The sequence below is a fragment of the Echiichthys vipera genome (assembly GCF_963691815.1).
Source record: "Echiichthys vipera genome assembly, chromosome: 14".
In the NCBI taxonomy this organism is placed as follows: Eukaryota; Metazoa; Chordata; class Actinopteri; order Perciformes; family Trachinidae; genus Echiichthys; species Echiichthys vipera.
Window position 1 is genome coordinate 12,889,033 of NC_139839.1, and position 20,769 is coordinate 12,909,801.

Below are 20,769 nucleotides of genomic sequence, written 5' to 3' on the forward strand. Positions count from 1 at the left end.
TACAGTCGAATACAGAGTTCTGCCATCACCATAGATACAAACAGTGCCAGCACAGGATGGTAACGTAAGCTAACCAGTTTCTCCAGTTTCTCCATGAAAATACGGTGAATTCAAGCGAAAAACAGCAGCTTCGGGAACCATGTCACATTATAATGTGGTGCACGGATGCAAGCTGGTCGCTGCGCTCCTTCTTTGGCTTGGTAAGAGGGGTCAATACCCTGCTGAGACAGCTGCTATGCTACCTCAACCGCTAGCACTAACGGCGGAAAAATAGTTAGTTCGATTCGTCCTTCAACGTAAAATGATCAATGCCATTTAACAAGACATAGAGTGTATTACAGTTTTAAAAATGTATCAGTAGATATCCTAAGTGATAAATCAAAATCGAGATATTCAGTCAGTGACAGATTTGTACTTGCTTTGCTACAAAACGTTAACGATTTACTTTTATTTTGAAATCTAAACCAGGAACTGGTGATTTTATAGTTGATAACTTCACGCACCACAAACACTTGCAGGTGGTCCCATGGGTTTGTTAACAAGAGTCTTAAGTCGATGCATATCAATTTAATACAATATATGATGTCAAAGATACTTTTTTGAATCTGCAAAATCAGCCTGGAAAAGTATGCAAGGATATAACTACACAGAATATGTCTTAGGAAGAATGGACATGCTTCATTAAGTTACAGTTCATGCTCATTTAGTTTGCAGTGGCATTTAACTCTACATCTGTTTGTGACCCTGTGGTCCAGGTGCAAACATTTCTTATCAGTGATGAATGAAACTTGCAGCTCATTTGTAGCAAGATATTTGTGAAGGCTACTTTTGAATTTAACAGTAGTGGAAAGTACATTTACAAAGGTACTTAATTACAATTATGTGGTACTTTTCTTGAGTATTTCCATTTGTTGCTACTTTACACTTCTACTCCACTACACTTCAGAGGAAATATTGTGTTTTTCCTCCTCTACATTTATTTGGTAACATTAGTTACTTTACAGATTAAGATTATTGATACAAAATATTATCAACAAATGAAATAACATACATTGTTTTAGATTAAGCTACACAGCAGTGTATATAAAGTAGATCAAATCATCCCCACCTTTATCAGCTGTAACATTACTCTGTATAATTCTAATCTGATAATATACTATTTTGAAATTGGCCATTCTGTATAATAAGTACTATTACTTTTTGTACTTTAAGTATGTTTTGATGCTAATACTTTTACACTTTTACTTAAGTAACATTTTGAAAGCAGGACTTTTAGTTAAAAGAGAGTGTTTCCACAGTGTGGTTTTACTACTTTTATTTAAGTAAAAGCTCTTAGTACTTCTTGCACCACTGGAAATCAGTCAGCAAGCCAAAGCCCTGCACACTCACTCACACTGGCCAATTAGACACCTGCTTAGGTTTAAGATGGGAGTTTAAGGTCACCAAAGTCTACTGCTGAGGGATTGACGTGTACGTTGTCCTTACCTAACAGGAGCAACAAAACAAATAGATGGGTGACAACGGGCCAATAAAGTCCTGAGAAGAGGTCTACCAAACATATAGTTCAGCAACCTCGTAGTCTTGTTCTTACCTCAATTTTACAGCAATCAAAAGCAGTTTTGGGGAGAAATTTTAACATCTTCATGCCTTCACATTCTTCCTGAAATACTCAGGATGTGATGCCTTTTTAAAAAATCAGGTATGAAAAGTATTTGTGTTGATGTCTGAGTCATGACAATGACTGTGCATTATTTATGTCTCAAATAAATGTATTAATGGACTTTCTACAACACAAAGAATGGCCCATTGCACTTCCCAGCCACGTCTCTACCTTTGGCATAGATTGACAAGCTTTTATGCACCATTGCACTTGTTGACTCTCAGAGGTAGGATATGTTTACCACCAGACTGAACAGCAGCAAACATAGCTATCCTAGTTTCAAAGTCTGTTTTGAGTTTTCTTTAAGTTTTCTTGGGCTCAAAGTCCCAGTTTTATCTTCTTTAGATAGCGATAAGAAGTGTTGGTGCAGAAATAACTACTACTGCTGCATAGTCTGCTACTGCTGTGTCCATAAGTGCACCGTAATTACATGTCACAGTTACAAATTGCAGTCCTTTTATGTATTAATATAGATAGTTTATACTTGCTGCAATAATGTTTATAGTAATTACATAGGCATGGAAATATTTTCTTTTCAATGGGCTTTAACTAACAATTAAATCCATCATTGGGTAATTTGTCTATTAGTTTTTTATTTTAAAGTGAGTGCCAGAAAAGTCCCCAAATTATTATTAATTATCAATGAAACAGATTTTCTGTTGATAATCTAATCGTTATATCGGCTAAAAGATTAATTGGCTACCCATGTCGGGACAACTAATTACTGCCTTTTGATGATAAAATGTCGCTTTTTTTTTTCTTGTCGCCCCAAGGTGCCTCAGCTGGAGACAAACACACAGACCGTGCTCATGTAAGTGCTGCCTCCAAAATATTGCTGTGATTATGCTTCATCATGTGGCTCAGCAGCGTTTCAGACTTAACGAGAATCCCCCTGACTCCCCACAGGCTGCAGAGCACCAGGAGCACACAGCACACAGCTCTGTTGGTGAGTGAGGGATTTCACTGCAGATGGTCGGATGTTGAGAACAGAAAATCAATGATATCTTGCATAGTAATAAGGTTTCATTGGATCCAGAATGTGTATGAAAAGCGCAACCCGACCCGAAAACCTTCCCTGTATCAGGCAGGAACATCAGACAGACCCAGCTCTAATTACTGCCTTTTGATGTTTATGTTTTTCTCAGGATTGGAGGAGGTGGTGTTGGTTATCCAGAGTCAGAGGAACTCCTTTCACGCCCGACGAGGTGGTCAGAGGAAGGTTGAGCTTCTGCAGCAGGCAGCTGGGCTGGGACAGGTAACATCTGGCAGCCAATGGATTAGCACTGTTGCTGGTTTTAGATCTAGGCTCTGGTCTTTCTTGTGTGTCCACATGTGTGTTAGGTAGGTCTCCTTTCTGTCATCAAGATAAAAATCGAGAAAAATTAACTCTATAATAAAACCTTTACCATGAAAATAAGAAATGTACGATAGCCTTTCAAATTGGTTTATAGGACTAGGTGTTAGAATCCCGAAAATGTACTTAGTTACAGCAAAATAATAATGAGTTATGTTTTAATAATAAAATTAATAATCAAAGGAATGAATCAAAGGTTGTGTGTATGTCAACTCTCTGCAAGTGGTGTGCTGGCAGTAACAGGACAACAATGCTGCAAGCGGCTTCATTTTGAATGTGTATCAGAGACTTTTGGAGTTTGACTTGGAATTTTTGCGTTGCTGTTGTATTGCTCTGGTACCAATAGGTGTCCTCCTTGCTATATAGCTGCCCTTGCCGAGCACCAAGCTCTCCAATCTCACGCTGTAATTATTTTTCTAATATGTGCCTGCAGAGAAGCTGTTAAATCTAATTTGTTATACAGTAGTTCTCAATGAAATGGGATGACAGGCATGTGGACATGGCAGCCTGCAGTATAAACGCATAATTTTATGTTTCCTTTTGATGGCAATGGATGCTGTGAAATACAAAGCAAGTCTTTGATTCTTCTCCAAACTAATTTTCAAACCAGACGAAAATCCTGATTGAAAAAAATGGCAGATGGCAGTCAACTGTGGAGTTATTCATACCGTTTTTTAACCATCTTACATGTTTCAAATATGATTTATTTTGATGTGGTCAAGGCGGAAAGTATAGAGTTGTTTTTATGTTCACAATTAGTCTTGTAACAATAATGTTTTGCATCTCTCTTAGTCTGATCTCTCCGTTAAGCGAGGGGACCCCTGCAATCACACTGCAGCCTGTGAAAAAACAAATGTGATGTGGCAGCTGGAAAAAAAATCAAATCACCAAGTAGCGATGGAGCTGTGATTCAATTTGACATCTATGATTGTTTTGTTTTAAAGCCATGTGTCGGCTCGAGGTGTTTCCACACCACTTACTCAGTTGCAGTTAGTGAGAATGTCGAGAAACATCAGGTTAGCTTCATGGTTATTAAATATCCTCATAAAGCTGCCCGTCAACAGACTGGTGGTTTGTTAAATGACTTACTTAAAAAAATCTCTAGAGAAGTGGAGGCAGGGATTAATGGTGGAAAACACTCAGAAACTCTGACAGCTTGTTCTCTGCCTGACGTACGGCGTCATAGATATGGGTTACATCTTATCAGCCAATTAAAATCTCATCTCATCTCATCTCATCTTCAACCGCTTATCCGGGGTCGAGTCGCGGGGGCAGCAGCTTTAGCAGGGGACCCCAAACTTCCCTTTCCCGGGCCACATTAACCAGCTCTAACTGGGGGATCCCGAGGCGTTCCCAGGCCAGTGTGGAGATATAATCTCTCCACCTAGTCCTGGGTCTTCCCTGAGGCCTCCTCCCAGCTGGACGTGCCTGGAACACCTCCCTAGGGAGGGGGCATCCTTACTAGATGCCCGAACCACCTCAACTGGCTCCTTTCAACACAAAGGAGCAGCGGCTGAGAAAAAACATTTCGGCCCGCTACTGCGCCCGCCACTGCGACCGCGACCAATTAAAATGCCTACTATATTTATGTTTACTGTTAGGGCTATAGTAATTATGATAGGAAGAAATGTGGCAAGTCAGGAAGAGTGAAAGAGTCTGCGTATGGGTGCTGGCCGAGCTCGTGAATGGCATGCATGCATTAAGTAATTTAACACTACCACCCCGTCACTGTGTTTGCTATGTCCTTATATTTTCATGCTGTCTTTCTTGTATGTCTGTCGATCATGTAAAACCTATAGTCAAATCTGAATATAACAAAAGAGCACACACAGATTAAAAAAATAAATAAATACATGTAAGTATCCATAAATAACATAAGGTATTTAATCCATAGCCACATAGATTTAGTGCCTAACCTGCAACCGAACAGGCTGATAACATTGGAAACAGGTGGCGGTTGTTTACTTGTTTATTTGCTGACACTCAAAGGCTGGGAGGAGTAAACACTTTGTTACAGCTGCATCACACGGCTCTTTATTTGTTATTGGCAGTAATTACAAGGTTTTAATTCAAGATGTCATTGCCAAACCTGCATCTTTTCAGTCTCATCATCCAACCTCTTTAGGCAGTCTCTCAGCTCTTTTCGCCCACATCTCACCACAGCACTTACAGCAGATCATGGTAATAACCCCATCATACCTCAGAATCTGAAGTGGACCAGAGAAGAGGTGTGATTGCATGCAAATTTTCACAAAACTTTGTATGCCAAAATGTAGTGTTTGTCATGCCTGAAACTTAACTGATACGTTTTGACAGACGAAAGATTTGATCAAGTAAAGTAAAGTGGTATTTTGTTTTAATAGTAGCTTTACATGGACACAAGCGACTGTTGAAATATCCAATATTCTCCTAGATGACTTTTTAGCCATGCTAATGCAGCATGACTCTAGGGATGGTTAAATTAGTCTATTGGTCAGTCCAACACTGAGTCCTTTCTCAACAAGTATTGTATAGACTGGCAAGATATTTTGTTATTTTGTTAAGTAATCAGCAACACCAACATTTTAATTTCTATAGCTAGTATATTTTCTAAATGTAAATTCCTAGAAATTTAAGAATAATATATATATATATATATATATATACTAACTATATATACCTAAGTACTAACTAGAGTACTATACTATCATTTTCATTATTGATGAATAGATGAAGAGATTATTTTTTAGATTATTAAATTCATTGTTGGGTCTATAATAATTGAAAAATGTCCATCCCAGCTTCTCAAAATCCAAGGTGATGTCTTTAAATGTCTTGTTATGTCAGTGCAAAACCCAAAGGTTTTCAGTTCATTATGATATAAAACTGGAAATTTCCATATTCGAGAGGCTGAGAAATGGCATTTTCTGTAATTTTTGCAGAAAAAAATACTTTGATTATCACATTTTTTTTCTGTCAATTGATTAATGGACTAACCTCTGCAGCTCTACTGTTGAATTTGCATTATACTGACAAGTCATTCTACTATTTTGTCCAACCCATTTATATAAATGAGGGTAGGCTAAATAACTCTGAATAATGTTATGCAATAACAGTAAGTCCTGCATTACGGTCCTGTTGTATTGACATAATGCTGCTGTTTCAGTCGCCTCATTTGAGCTCTGCGGTCTGGAAAAGCTTTGTCATTAACCTAAATCAAAAACTACCCGCTTTGCTTTTTCGGTCACTGCCTGGCACGTATGATAAACATTAATGCAACTGAATTAGCTGCAGTTTGAAATTAAGCAGACACTGACTTTAATTCCAAAACTAATTTTAGCTACATCAATCACAGTTTATTCTGAAAACCAGCGTATGCTCTTTTCAATTCTTTGTGGGGGGTTTTCCTATCAAAGATACTCTTGCTGCACAAATGGTTTGAAACAGTATATACCTCCGGTCTCCTAAGTGGACGTGCCCTCATGAAAATTAGTTTTCTAGGGCATTCATGAACCTTTGTTGACGTTTGCTCATCTGTTTTGCCAGATCTTGTGAAAGTCTGCTGCTGAGACAGAAACAGATCTCGAACAAAGTTAATTTTCATCTGATTTGTCCGTCAGAATGTTCAGAAAATATCCAATATTTACTTCAGTGGCTACTGGCAAAGCGATCATTCATAATCTGTGTTCAGGTTTACTTCTCTTATTGGAATTAATACACTCAGGACCTGCTTGTCCCAGCCTGGTCAGATGCGTACATGAACTGATGAAGCCTCTTGGATGAGAGGTGAAACGTCTTCCTTGACAAATAACCAAGTCCAGTTGCTTTTGACTGAAATTGCTTTGGGGATAACTATGACCTGGACAAATGAGAACATTCACAGGCTCACCCTTGTGCACACTGCCCTCTAATGGTAAACAATTCACACCACCCTCCAGCAGGACCTGTGTTGTCTTTGATTGTCTTGGGGTAGATCGTGTTACACATAGGCCTCAATTTTCAACTGTATGTGGGATCTTGAAACGCACCGAGGTAAGACAGTTTCAAACAGATGTTTTCAGTGTCATTCAACACTTAAATTCAATACCACCCATGCAATGTTTGTCTTACGACGGCAATTACCTTAAGTGTTGCGGTAACATGATTATCATGACGTTTTTGGCTGCATTATCCACCACTTAAGTGCAATAGTTTAATCTTGCCGCTCATTTCTGTCAAATACAGTCATACATATTTTATCTTATACATTTCCTCTTTATTTAAATTATCTGATTTAACTTTCTGTGAATTTTATTTGACCTGTATTCTTACATCTACCTCATATATTATATATATATATATATAAGAGTTTATTGCTTACTGTTTATTGTCTTTTTTTATACTTTCTGTATGTATTTAGCTAAGAGTTTATTGGTTATCCTATTCTGTATTTTTTTATACCTCCCTTGTGTTTTTGTAAGCTGCTGGAAATTTCCTTGCGGGAGTCATCCCAAAGGATCATTAAGAGAAGTCCAAGTCTATTTAATACATGCATATTCCACAAAAACCTGGTTGGATCACTAAAAGAAATCATATACATGAATGAATGTCGTTTACAGCACCTTTAAAATAAATGAGACAGAGGGAGGAGAGTTGATTTTTTTTGTTTCATGCAGGGAGTTCCAGTTGTTCTTCTTCTCCATGAGCTGTCAGAGTATGAAGGGGATTGGAGCATCCTCCCTGTGCTTCCCCAGTGAGTGTTATACAGATGGAGATGATAAACGAATGAATCAAATTAATAGGATTTCATTGAGTTAAGCTTTTATGATTCCTGCGGGGGAAAATAAATGCATTAAGTTAATGGCTTTGTGTGGATCTTTCCAGTCTGTCTGCCACTTATGGCCAATCAGCATCCTGGTTTGTCTTTATTGAGGAGGAAACCAGCGTCACGCTCTCTGCTCTGCTGCAGGTCCTCCACAGATATCAAGTCCAAGAGGTGAGATGCACAAGACACCTCTAACAGTGCTGACTATATGCATTATACAGCCCTTTTTGCTACAGTATATGAATGTCTTGATGTTGATCTACACAGATGCAATGCCAATAAATTAATTGAGGAACTTTCTTCTCATATCACCCTGCCCCATACTCCTTTTTGCAACTTACAGGAATGGTTTTTGGGTAAGTGTCTCCATGACAATGAGGCCTCCATTATCCACCACTATGCGTTCTCTGAAGACCCCAGTTCCTTTAGTTACCCTGACCCTGCAGCTGGCTGGGCTCTCAGCACGCCACTTCTCCAGAGGTGCGTGAGCATGAATGAGCTTCTGATAGGTTTCTCTACTTTTTTTTTTTGCACCAAGAAAGCCTTCTTATCAGGAGTAGACACTATTACAATACATACTGTAGTGTAGGAAATAAACACAACTTGAATAAATGAGAATAAGCAGCACAAACAGAAGTGATACTCAGTCCGCAACACATGAAAACAAATAAACAAACACAGGAGTCTAAGAGACTGCTGAACCAAACCTGAATAAACAACTTACAACTTCCATACCTTTGTGTCACTAATGTACATTCTCTAATACAGCGTGGGAAAGTTCCCACATCTATTCTGCTGTTACTCTTCTTTTCACTTTCATGTGTTCAGACTCGCAGAGCGGATCCAACACGATCATCTGAAGTCAGATTTTACCATCGACTTGAAACATGAGGTACAATTTACAGGAGTTTCATGAATCTGTGCAACATTATAATTAACTATTGTTGAGAGTCCAATATGGTTTAATTCTACTTTGCGCCTCAACAACTGATGTGATAGGAATCATCAATGTCCTCTTCCAGGCCGCCTGCAGAGCCAAAATACTTTGACATATAACAACGATAGACAGTATATCCCCAGCGACTGGCTAGATCTTTTGTTAAAAAAGGTCAGGCAGCTTTATATGACTGCAGATTTTGGTAGATTTATTACTATTAGATTAAATGTGTGCTTCTGAGTGGGTCTAAGAATGTGTGTTTTTTTGTGTGTGGGGAGATTGAATATGCACAATTTTTCACTACTTTTCATTAACAGATATTGTACTTATCTCTCAGAAAAAAACCTTTGTAGCACAGAATGAAAGTAATAGAGAAAAGTAAAGTTGTTGTTGATTTCTTTACTTTCCTGATGTCTAGAACAAGAGAATACTTTAATTCATAGTGTTACTCCTTAAAATCTGCTTAAAATGGTAATGATGTAATTAAAATGCATAGCGTGAATCTCGAGTTGTGTCCTTTCGAAATTCTCAAATGACTTATGGGAAATAAAGAATAAATGATTTATTAGGTAAGCAAGTGTATATGCAAATTTGTAAATTTCTCACTTGGGAGACAATAAAGGACTATCTTATCTTATATGACTGAGTTATTAGCGGTCAAGAGCTGTCAGGAAATTAAACACATTTATTGTGTGAGGACACAAACTGTACTTATCACTGCAGATCAGTTTCAACCCAAGTCCTACATTCGTCTTCACGTCTGTCTCTGTTTTTCTAGATTGCGTTGTATATTTGGGAAGAAGGGAATGGTCTAAAGCTGACAGCAGTTCCAGAGTTTTGTACTGAGATGAGACACAACTGTGCTACAACATTTACAACCTACCTGCCCAACTGTGTATGTGCAACTCTGATTCATTGATGTTTACATTACTATATCTGGGTGGGTACGTGGCTCGAGGGAGTAAGTGATTTAAGATTGTTGCTGTATGTTTATTTATAACCCATTGCCTTAAATCACATTTATAACTCTCCAGTTTAGTTAAATGTGAGCACATTATGCATGTTACCACTGCAAAGGCCTTTTGTACAGGAATGCAAATAGAAAAGTGTCAGACTGGAAGGGCCAGTAAGCTGAGCCACTCTGAAGGCTAAACAAAACAGTAGAAAGTAAGTAATTAAGCAGCTACCCCTCACTGGGTGGTCATCTATGTGCTTGTGACGTGAGGGTTGAGATCCCCTGCAGGTGCTCAGCATGATAATGACCATAGAAATCCTTGAGGCTGCCAAACCACAAAGGAAGATAAATAAATATGTACCTCTTTTCAGGCAGGATTAGTATCAGCAGGTGTGACTGAAGATGTTTCTCTGAAGTAATAGAGTGAGAGTAGCCCGGCATCGCCAGACTAATTTGCAAATGCGTATCGGTCATTTCCAAGGGACATCATCAATGGTGCAGATCTAAATGCCTCTGAATGCAATTAGAGATACCTACAACCAATCAGAGCAACAAAACAACATAATACTGAGCGGCACATATTTTTTTCCCTCCTTTTGATGCAATAATGTGAAAATACACATTACTGTGTGCATGACTTTTGCATAAAATAACTCTCATGTCTCTAAATTATGTTGCAAATGTGCCAAAAAGGAACATAAGTTTAAAGACCACCTGTAAAAAAGAATACATGAATAATGTAGCACTTATCATAAGCTTACAGGAATTACTGGTGGGTATATGGCAAAAGTAAAAATTTAGAAATGACAGCTGTAGATAATATTTCTATGACTGTTGGTAATTCTCTGTAATAAGAAATGATACCGGAAATGGGAATTCAGGGCGAAAGAGATCTGACATGTCTGACCAGATGATAACACGTGATCATACTGTTAGGACCTAGTGTGCCTCATTTTGCCTCAATTTTGAATCCATTACTTTGCGTGTTTTGCTGCAACTCACGCTATGTTTGTGTTCAGCTGTGCACTTAGAAACATTGTTTTCCTTTCTCTCTTTTCTAGGGAGATCCAGTGTCGAAGAGAGACGTATTTGTTGCTGTGAAAACCTGCCAAAAATTCCACTCAGAGCGAGGTTTGTTATTCCCGACCCTTTTTGAAAAGCAAAAACAGTTAAATATAAATATATTGATGAATTAAGTATAATATACATTTTGTCCAATGTAAAGTTGCAGCGGGGATATTCTTTTGAGCTGTTAAGCAATCTATATCACCTGCTAGATACATATGAAACTAGTTTGAATATGTGTGCTTTTTGCAAGCCAAACTCTCCTAAAACATTTCTGAACTCTTTGCTTATATAAGGTGAATTATTAATGACTTGTGCTGCAAAAAAGTTTAATTTGTCGTTGCCAAAATGGACTTTAACGGTAAGTTCATCACAGAATAAATGGTGATTAAATGGAAATTATGGAACATTTAGTTTGAGTTTGTGACTGCTCTTTTGTTTACTGCCACTTGCTAAACAGTGTGCTGGTCATTCAGTCCTTTTTAACCTGCCAGGTGAAAACTACACATTTGAATTCACAACCTCATCTAAGCTGTCTGCTGAAATTGCAACAGTTTGTGCAATTATCCAAAATACTGTCTGTTTTTACAAAATGAGCCAGTAGTTGACTACTAGCAATGAACAAAATCAAAAGTGGAAAGAACAGAGTGTGATTAACTTGGATGTAATTTTAAATTCAGGTTATTGGATTACAATAAAAAGGCAGGGCTGAAATGTTGACATAGATTTAGTCATGAGCTCTGTATGTGTCTGAATGATTCAGAGATAATGTTGGTTACATTTTCTCTCCTGTCTCTTTTTACCCCTCTCCCCTTTCTCCTCACAGTACCAGTGGTGAAGGCAACCTGGGAGAAACATGCTGGGTTTTTAGAGTATTACAGCGATGTCACTGATGCCTCCATACCCACTATCAGTCTGGGAGTGCCCAACACTGAGAGAGGTGAGCTGATCTTGGATAGGTTACACTCAATTTCCATCCTCAGTGTTACTTTGCCTCCACTCTAACTGATTTCCATGGGAGAGGGGGGTTTAATTTTCCTAACCAATCACTAGAGGCCGACGAATCCGCCTGAATCTCAGGGAATATATATATAATAATATATAATCTATAGGAATATATGCTCCTTGCTGAATCTCACATAATTTGTTGACACTGAAGCGTAGCTATTCCAACTTACTGGCTTTGCCGTGGCTTTAAAGGGGACTTTTGCCAATTTTCAATCAGCTTTGTGCCATTGCAGTGTGTGTGTATATAGACGTTGTGTCCCTCCATGTTGCCAGAACAACTGGAGCTCCCCGCTCACTTGCTGACAGAGGACTGCAATACAGACTTTTTCGACCTGCATGTACCGCCCACATTGTTGGGAGATATTGAGAAGACACACCGCGTCTCTGTAAACACAGCTTGACAACGGCGTTAGTCCCACACCGGGCTCTGATTGGCTACTCATTTGTCTCATTGGATCGAACGCTTTTTTAAAGAGAGACCACTGTTTCATGTCATGATGCCAAACGAACCAGTCTACTTGGTGGAGTGGGCAGATTCAAAGGTCTGCACCCAGGCAAAAACTATTTTGAGCCTCAGTTGCACTTTGTGTTTAGGACTAATTGGCTAGTGTAAGTATGCTAACATGCTCAAGTACTACGGTGAACGTTGCACCTGCTAATGGTCATCATCTAAGATGGATGTCAGAGAGGAAAAATCAGGAAAAACTTAACTTTGCTGTAGACTCTTTTTTTTTCAGTGTGCAGTCACTACATCGTTAGCATCACTGTGATCGTCAAGTTCAAACTGAAGTGGTAGTTCAATCACTACTCTGCTACTGCTCCCCATCCCCTTTTCCTGTCTTTTATGGCTGAAGTAAGACTCATTGTTAAAGGGAGATAGGAAGTCCTTCAGGCTGTAACCCTCCTGACTTCCTGTCCTCCACTTTAAGTGCACCAAAGATGGAGGAATCAGTTTATGGACAGGAATACTAGAGAGTCAAACTAATCACAGCAATAACCGCAAAGCCCTTCCTCTTCCCAGTGAAGAGGTGGATAGATGACTCTTGAACTTCATCATAACAGGCTCTCAAGCCAGAAATAATAACTGCTGTAATGAGCGGTTTCATTGGCAAGAGGGCAGACAACAATTTTATGCGATTACAGCTCAGATTTGTCTGGGTCACTTACTCCAATTTACCTTTCAGTCCACACAGCAGGAGGAAAGGTACAGTGTAAATGACACCTCCATCTTTTTCCTCACACCCATTCTTATATTGCTCTGGCTGCTCTTGTTCACAGGCTGATGGAAGTATTACGCAGCCTGTCATATCTTCTGTACGATACATATCTCTCCATTCTTTTTTTCTGTCTCTCTCTGTAGTTTGATATTCTCTCTTCTTTTTTCATTTTTGTTAAAGATCCTGTATAGATGGCTTGGACATCTCATACACCACATCCTTTTTTTCATTTCATTTACAACTGTTCTTTTATCTGCCTCTTCACTGTTGCAGACGTGTGACTTGATGTAAACATATTCTGTGTTCTCCATTTGCAGCTGTTAACAGCATCAGTACCAGTGCACATTATCTCTGAGCCCGATTTTCCAACATACAGTATCTTCTCTTGCCTTTGATGTAGATGGAGTTTTGCATGTTTTTGCAGAGCCAGTGAGTGTGGTTTAAAGCTCACTGCTTATGATCAAAGATCATTACGTAAGATTTTGATATAGTAAACCTGCTGAATAATAATATCAGCACAGCGTTGCATTTTTCACCCTCACATTTCACATGAAAAAAACAGCCAAAGAAAGTGAGGTCTGTTCTTTTTATGAGAAAACAGACACAATCTGATTTATATATATATATATATATATATATATATATATATATATATATATATATATATATATATATATATATATATACTGGACCTCTTCAATAAAAAAAATAAAGTGGACACAGTAAAGAATAGAAAACAACAATGATAAATTAATAAGAAATAATTACATGAATACGCTATACACATAACCAGTCATATATACTTTTACTGTGAGGTCTCACAAACTTGAACAGGCAACTCTTGCTTCATCTTTTTCAAAGTATCTGTCTTCATGTCGTCTACCTGCAGGGCATTGTGGGAAGACATTTGCCATCTTAAGGCGGTTCTTGAGCAAAGCTGTGCCAAAGGCTGATTGGCTACTAATTGTTGATGATGATACGCTAATCAGGTAACTGGAGGGAGATATTCTGTTACAACTTACCACTTCTAATTTATTAGATATTATTAGAATTTTATTTATATTAAAGCATCAACAATAACATTTTGAACTGTCCTTGTGAACAAAAAATAACCTGCCTAAATGTATTTTTAAACTAAAGTAAAATAATAATTTCTTCCTGTGTTACGTGTCTTTTAAAGATGTGATTTAGTAGTTTTTGTGCAGCACAGACAACTTTATACGTAATTTTGACCCCCTAATATTCCTGTGAAACCTCTTATTATATATATTTGTTGGAGCCAGGACCTTGTTTTGTGTCATCATACAGTCTGTACAGTTTTTGGCGCCTCTCTTCCTGTCTGTTGATAAGTGGTCATCTAAAGTTTACCCAGGTTGCGCCGACTGCTGCGTTGCTATGACCCCAATGAAGCAGTGAGCCTGGGCGAGAGATACGGCTACAGCTTGCTTCAGAACGGATACAGCTACACAACAGGAGGAGGAGGGTGAGGCTGCGGGCTGAAGGCAGTGTGGTTGTGCTGTTAGTCTGCAGGGGTTCAGACAGTGAATCCAATTTGATTGAGTGAGAGCACTGAGTAATAACGCACAAAGTACACGAGGCTGAATATTATACACAAAGCCAAGATAATAATATTTACCCCAAAATGAACACTGCCTCTTTCGTATACAATATATACTGTAAGAGAAATCTGAAAATCTTTCATTGGCAAGATTACAAGATTAAAAAACAAAAAACGCTCTGAATCTGTTTTCCTCAGGGTCACGTGTAAATCTTGTATTATATATATTTTTGTGCAATGAATTCCCTTTCTTATTAAAATGCTTCTGTTCTGTGTTCTGTGTGCAGGATGGTGTTCAGTCGGGTGGCAGTGTCCAAACTGGTTTCCAGTGGTTGTCGCTGCTACAGTGATGACGCTCCAGATGACATGGTGCTGGGCCGGTGCTTCACTTCCCTGGGTGTTCCCATCACACACAGTCCACTGTTCCACCAGGTAGGGGACAGTATTCACACACACTCAAGTATGCGTTCGTATATTTGATTGTGAGGATCTCCCTCAACTACATTTGCTCCTCAACCCCTGAATGTTTGGATATACTCAATAACAACACGTTTTGATAATGTGTGCGCTACCAGGTTTAGTTTACAGCACCATCGTTTCCTATCATTTCCAATTATTAAACTGATATCTAAGTGTAAATTCAAAGAAATCATCCTAGAAAGGTTTATGTAACTTAGTACTAACGTGTTTTCATACATAATGTAAAATAACCTAGAGATAATATTTTGGTCAGTGTGCAGCCGGGTAGCCCAACATGCAACAATGTGAAATATGTCTAGTTGCAAACATACAATTCAACATGCTATGTGAAGAATAAAGTTTCTACTGATAATTAAGTAATGGTGAATATTAACTTTCAAGCTAATTCATCTGGAAATCATCAGCTGCTTATAAACTTCCTAAACTACAGTAACTGTCGCAGAACTTTATGGCTAATGCTAATATCTTTATGATACAGTAGAGTCAGTTTGTGATGTTGATTGTATTTTAAAGTAGTAGATTGGTGTGATATTTACTAGGTTTCCGTCATTCCCGCAGCTACACTAGATTTACTGCCCTAATCTTAACCAATGTATTTTGACATTTTACACTGACAGTTTGCAGGCTTAATATAAAAGACCATATTAATTTCCTTTCTCTATAAAAGACGCCCAGCTCATAGGATATCTAGATTTAAAAAGCCAAAGGCCACTATTTGCTTTAACTTCCTTAGTTACTTATCATTAACAAGGACGTGGTCCACCTCTGTCTAGTTTGTTATCTTCTTGTCAAACAATTAGTGCTTTTTATGTAGCAAACTAACAGGAGCGTTTTTCTTGCACATCAGAGGGATCAGCTGGTCATGTTACTTTTCTTACAGTCACGGTGACTGGTCAGAATATGATGGTATCAGAATCAGAAATACTTTAGTAATCCCAGGGGGAAATTGTTTTTGTTTCAAACTCCAGCTATACAAACAACATATTTAACAACAACAGAAATATAAAACAGTATATATATATATATATATATATATATATATATATATATATAAAATGTAAAAAATTACAATGGTAATGTATATACAGATCAAAAGTACTGTAATAACATGCAAAGTAACGTACAAATGTGCAAAGAACAGATTGTTTATGATTGAGTCCGTATTACAGAGAGGGGGTGGCAGACTCTCCAAGGGATGTGTTGTATAGTTTAATGACCAGAGGCAGGAAAGATTTCCTGTGGCGCTCTGTGGTGCATCTGGGTGCGAGGAGTCTGAGGCTGAAGTTTTGTATTTCAAAAGTAAAAATCAGCTTATCAAGTGATTGTTTTGGGAAATTACTGGAAATAATACTGGAACAAAAACTGCGAAATAATAGCCAAAAGCACTTCAGGTGTTGAAGGAAACCAGACCCAAGGTCTTTTATCCAGCATCAGATGATGTTTTGCATGTTGCTCCATTCTTTTTGCTTTGCTAAATTTAGTTGAGGAACAACAGAAAGACTGTCTTATGGGTTATGCGGACTACAATAACAGAATATTGAAGAACTCCCTGGGGGACACTGACTAAATTGGTAATAGCCCTGATAAAACATTAGTAATTTAGCAGACAGCACACACACACACACACAAACCACGTGTTCTTGATATTTTAGGCCCGACCGTATGACTACTCCGAGACACTGGAACATGCAGTCTCCTTCCACAAGCACTGGAATATAGATCCTATTGTCGTCTACAAACAGTGGCTGCAGGACACACACCCACGAGATGAGCTGTAGAAACACTGTGTCTATACTGTACTGTAGACAAACACTGAATCGAAATTTGCACGACAGCATTGCACTAAAGGTGAGAAAACAAATAGCAACCACTACAGTGACTGTGATAAGAGAAAACGGGACAGACCTGTCCTGCAACATCATTCTAACATGCCTTAATATAACATTCTGTGTGTAATGTTAAATCGTCTGCAGAAAATTATCACCCATGTCTGCGGCTCTGCAGAGGTTTTTACCATCATTTAGCTCATTGTTTTGGTTTAATGGCCTGTGCACTGACCAGCAAAAATGCTTAACTAAAGAGCACCTTCACAGCGCTAAACAGCAGAAACACAACGTTGCTGAGTGCATGCTAATGTTTCTTTGCCTCTGGATGTGAAAGTGTAAGCAACTGTATAAGCCATGGATATGCCCCTTAGTGGCCAAATATCAACTGCTGTATTTCAGCTTTAATGGAACCATGAATTGTGACATTAGAATTGGCCGGTGAATACTAATGACGGCATGCTAACATGCTGATGTTTAGCCAGTACTTTTACCATGTTCCACCTCTTAATTGCGCTTGTTAGCATGCTAACATTTAGTTGTTGAAAATGAATCACTTTGACAGTACTTTTGCACATACATTTGGGTATCTAGTGTGCCTACCACTGCCGCTCGGATCTCGAAGGCGGACATCTGACCATCACCACTTCTGTCACTTTACCCCCAAATTCAATTTTAACCATGAACCAAGATGTTTTATTTATTGGAGAAAGATTATGTTAATATATTTTTGTGCAAATGATGTCAGTGTGATCTCATGTGAGCTGGTTGTATTGGTGAAGGGACGTTCCATGTTAATTTTGTTTTATTTAGTATTTTTGCCAGGTAATAAGTCCCTTTGAGAGAAATCAGGCAACAGTTGAAATAAAATACTAACTAGAAAAGTGTACTCAGTAAAGTGCAGATCTCCAAGGGTGTCTCCCTCTTGTTAACACGGTTCCCCTGGTGAAAGTCGTGTTTGTTTGACCTGTCCATGCATCCCCATGTCTCCCTCTTTTCCCAATTGTCCCCCTAGATCTGTTAAAGCCAAATTACACCACCGCCAAAACACTTAATGCCACTGCCCCAATTCCAGGCTCGCTGAGGCAGAAAAAAAAAAAAAAATGTTCCCCCATCCCGGCGGTCGTAGTGGCTCTAAAGTCAGCAAAGGCAGCGAAGTGAACAATAACAGGGATTTATACATCTTGTATCGGGCCTAATGTCAGTGGATCATAACATATCGGGTATAAAATGAATCTTCAGGTGATCCGGTTCAAAATGACACCAAAACTTTCTTTGTGAAGTTTGTTGATCAATTGTGGCCCCCGGTTAAGCAGAGTGAGGAGAATTTATCCATGGTGAGGACTCAGCAGTCGGTGACAATATAAAACTGTCAATTAAACTGGTTTTACAAAAGTTGTGAAGCACTGCAACCACGAGAGGTCGTTGAGCATAGTCATGCACTTGCACAAAAAATATTAGTCTGATGGGTCCAGTAGTATCAGAGATCAGCTGCAGATATAAATGCAAACACGCACGACCAAACGCATGATCTACCTGGCCTGGAAGAAATAAAAGGTAAACAGCTTTCAATACTAATAGCTAACACAAATGTAAATTAAGAATAGAGTCATTTAACATGTAATTTACAATAATCTTGATGGTGTTTATAACATGAACATAATCCATTTATTTCAATAAAATTTATTTTAATATGTTGTGATCATTTGACTTTTAGACACTTTACAAATTTGGGAATATGATCATTCCTTTCCTTTCTTTTCTTTTTATGTATCTCTGAAACAAAATTCTGTTTGATGTTTTTATGAACTTGCTGTTGTTTTTACCACATGGAATATGATGAACGTGTGAATGAGTCTGATGTAGGAACACATTACATTTGATATGTGAACAGCAGAACTGTGGCTTTGTGGGTTTGTCAGTGTGGATGGGTGTTAAAGTAATTACTACCGCAGTTGGCAAGCCTGTGTTAAAATGCTTTTTACAGCTGTTTTTATGAATATATACATTTTGTGCCTGCTCGCTGAAAACCCGTCTTATTACAATTTTTGTATCACGTTAAAATAAAATATTCCCTGGGTTGAACAAAAGGTGTTTTTGCCCTTTTTTTGCCTCATGAATGCAAACACATTATTACGTCTTTTTATCTGCACGTTTCTCTTGTGTAGAACATTCTTACACACACACTGATAATACTGCACTTAAATCAATGCCAAATGCAAAGTTGTCGTAAAGATAATGCTGCTTTTTTGGTAACGATTATTAAATGGATAGATTTTCTCAATAGACCATCATAGACCAATAAAACAAGTGTTTTAATTGTTTATATGTTTTATCTTTGGTAAGTATCAGTGAGTCTTCACAACTCGTCTGTTCTCACTTCTTTAGTCCGTCTCTAGTTCGGCACAGCTCCAAAACAGACTTCAATTGTTGATTTTCTGATGAATATTAAAGTTGTAAATAGAAGGCTTATAGGTCACTGATTGACCATTAGACTGGGAGATACCACTCTTGGTGATATTACATATATTTTCTTTTTCTCTGCCTGCGTGTCTTTCATTTTCCCAGACTACTCATTGAGGCCAGAATACAAAAAGTTGTGAAGTGCCTCTGTATCATGTCACTGTGACATTGGTTACTATAGCAACGAGGACAAAGAGAAAATCTTTATTGTAAAAGTTTCTCTGAAGGCTTTGTGCTTTGTGTAATACAGTAGGCGGATTAGTAGCACCAGAGAATAATTGCTCGAATTGTTTAATTGGCATTGACATGATTTGTCACATGGATGTACTTGTGTGAGCATGACGAGGAGATAAAGGGCTTCAAATGCTAGGAAGTCTACCCTTATTTCAGTCAACTCTCCTGTGCTCTCCTTAACCCTCAGAAGTGGATTTTCTTTTTTTAATTCCAATTATCTTAAATGTCATCAGGCTGCAGTGATCTCATTCAGTTCTGAGCATATTACTGCGTTTCTCTTTAACATGTGGATGTCTCTACAAACTTCACAACTTCCATTCACAGACACATGTACACAGTTAGACTTGATAAACTCTAGAGTGCTCCACTCCTTATCACTGACGCACTCATGAGACAATTTCGGCTCTGCAATGCACAAACAACACTGTTTTTCTCTTGAGTCTGTAGAGTGCCCCTGTGCAACTTTTTCATCCAGTTTCCATCAATGAACAGCGAATGAATCCGATTTGGTAAACGCATTTATGGTTCATATTCGCCTGCTTTTTTTCTTAACTCATCACAGGTGGAGACTCTGAACTCTCACAAGTTCCACTGCTTTACAGCATGAAAAATTAAACAAGGAAAAAGAAGAAAGGATGAGTGTGCTCTGTTCACATTGTTGCCAGTTTTTTTTTAATCAGGGCACCTTTAAACCTTTAACAAAGCCGTTTGCAGAAGGGGTTCAGTCAATTTCCAATATGCTTATATTACTAAACAGCACATATTATACTCATATTAGCTTTTTAATGATGGTCCGATGGAAAAATTGATGTACAAAGTCTGACGTGTCCCATTCAAAACACTGTGCTTGATTATATCATTCATATTCTCAAAGCATTCTGGACATTTGGTGTTATTATCCTTCCTGCGCACATGTTTTATGCACTGTGCATCCGTGATGATTTCTTATTAAGGCTGTAAACACAGCTTTTGTTTTCTTCTTTTTTTCCCCGTTTTGTTGGATTGTTAGGTGTAGTGGAGCATGATGCATTTTGTTTCATGGTGAAACCAGCCACCTGACAAACCTGTTTGCTGATCACCCAGCTGTAGCTAAACGAAATGTGCACTGAGCTTTATTCTCCACCATCTCACCTGACCGCTCCAAATTCAAAAGGACTGTTTAGTCTCAGGCACATGCTTACATATTGAAGACTTTGAGTAAACTGTTGAATGTTTAACAGTCCTTCACAGGC

General features: G+C 38.3%; 1 protein-coding gene across 1 annotated transcript; it reads left to right on the forward strand.

Moving 5' to 3' along the window:
• Positions 1–116: 116 nt before the first annotated feature.
• b3glctb (beta 3-glucosyltransferase b) lies at positions 117–16,795 on the forward strand (the record flags this gene model as incomplete). Its single annotated transcript, XM_083926785.1, has 15 exons — positions 117–200; positions 2,434–2,471; positions 2,567–2,606; positions 2,806–2,915; positions 7,649–7,725; positions 7,857–7,968; positions 8,141–8,277; positions 8,626–8,689; positions 9,513–9,629; positions 10,751–10,820; positions 11,581–11,694; positions 13,869–13,968; positions 14,343–14,462; positions 14,825–14,969; positions 16,670–16,795. Exons 1-15 carry the CDS (start codon positions 140–142, stop codon positions 16,793–16,795), a joined length of 1,431 nt encoding a protein of 476 aa, XP_083782911.1. The 5' UTR covers positions 117–139.
• Between the last annotated feature and the right edge of the window lie 3,974 nt (positions 16,796–20,769).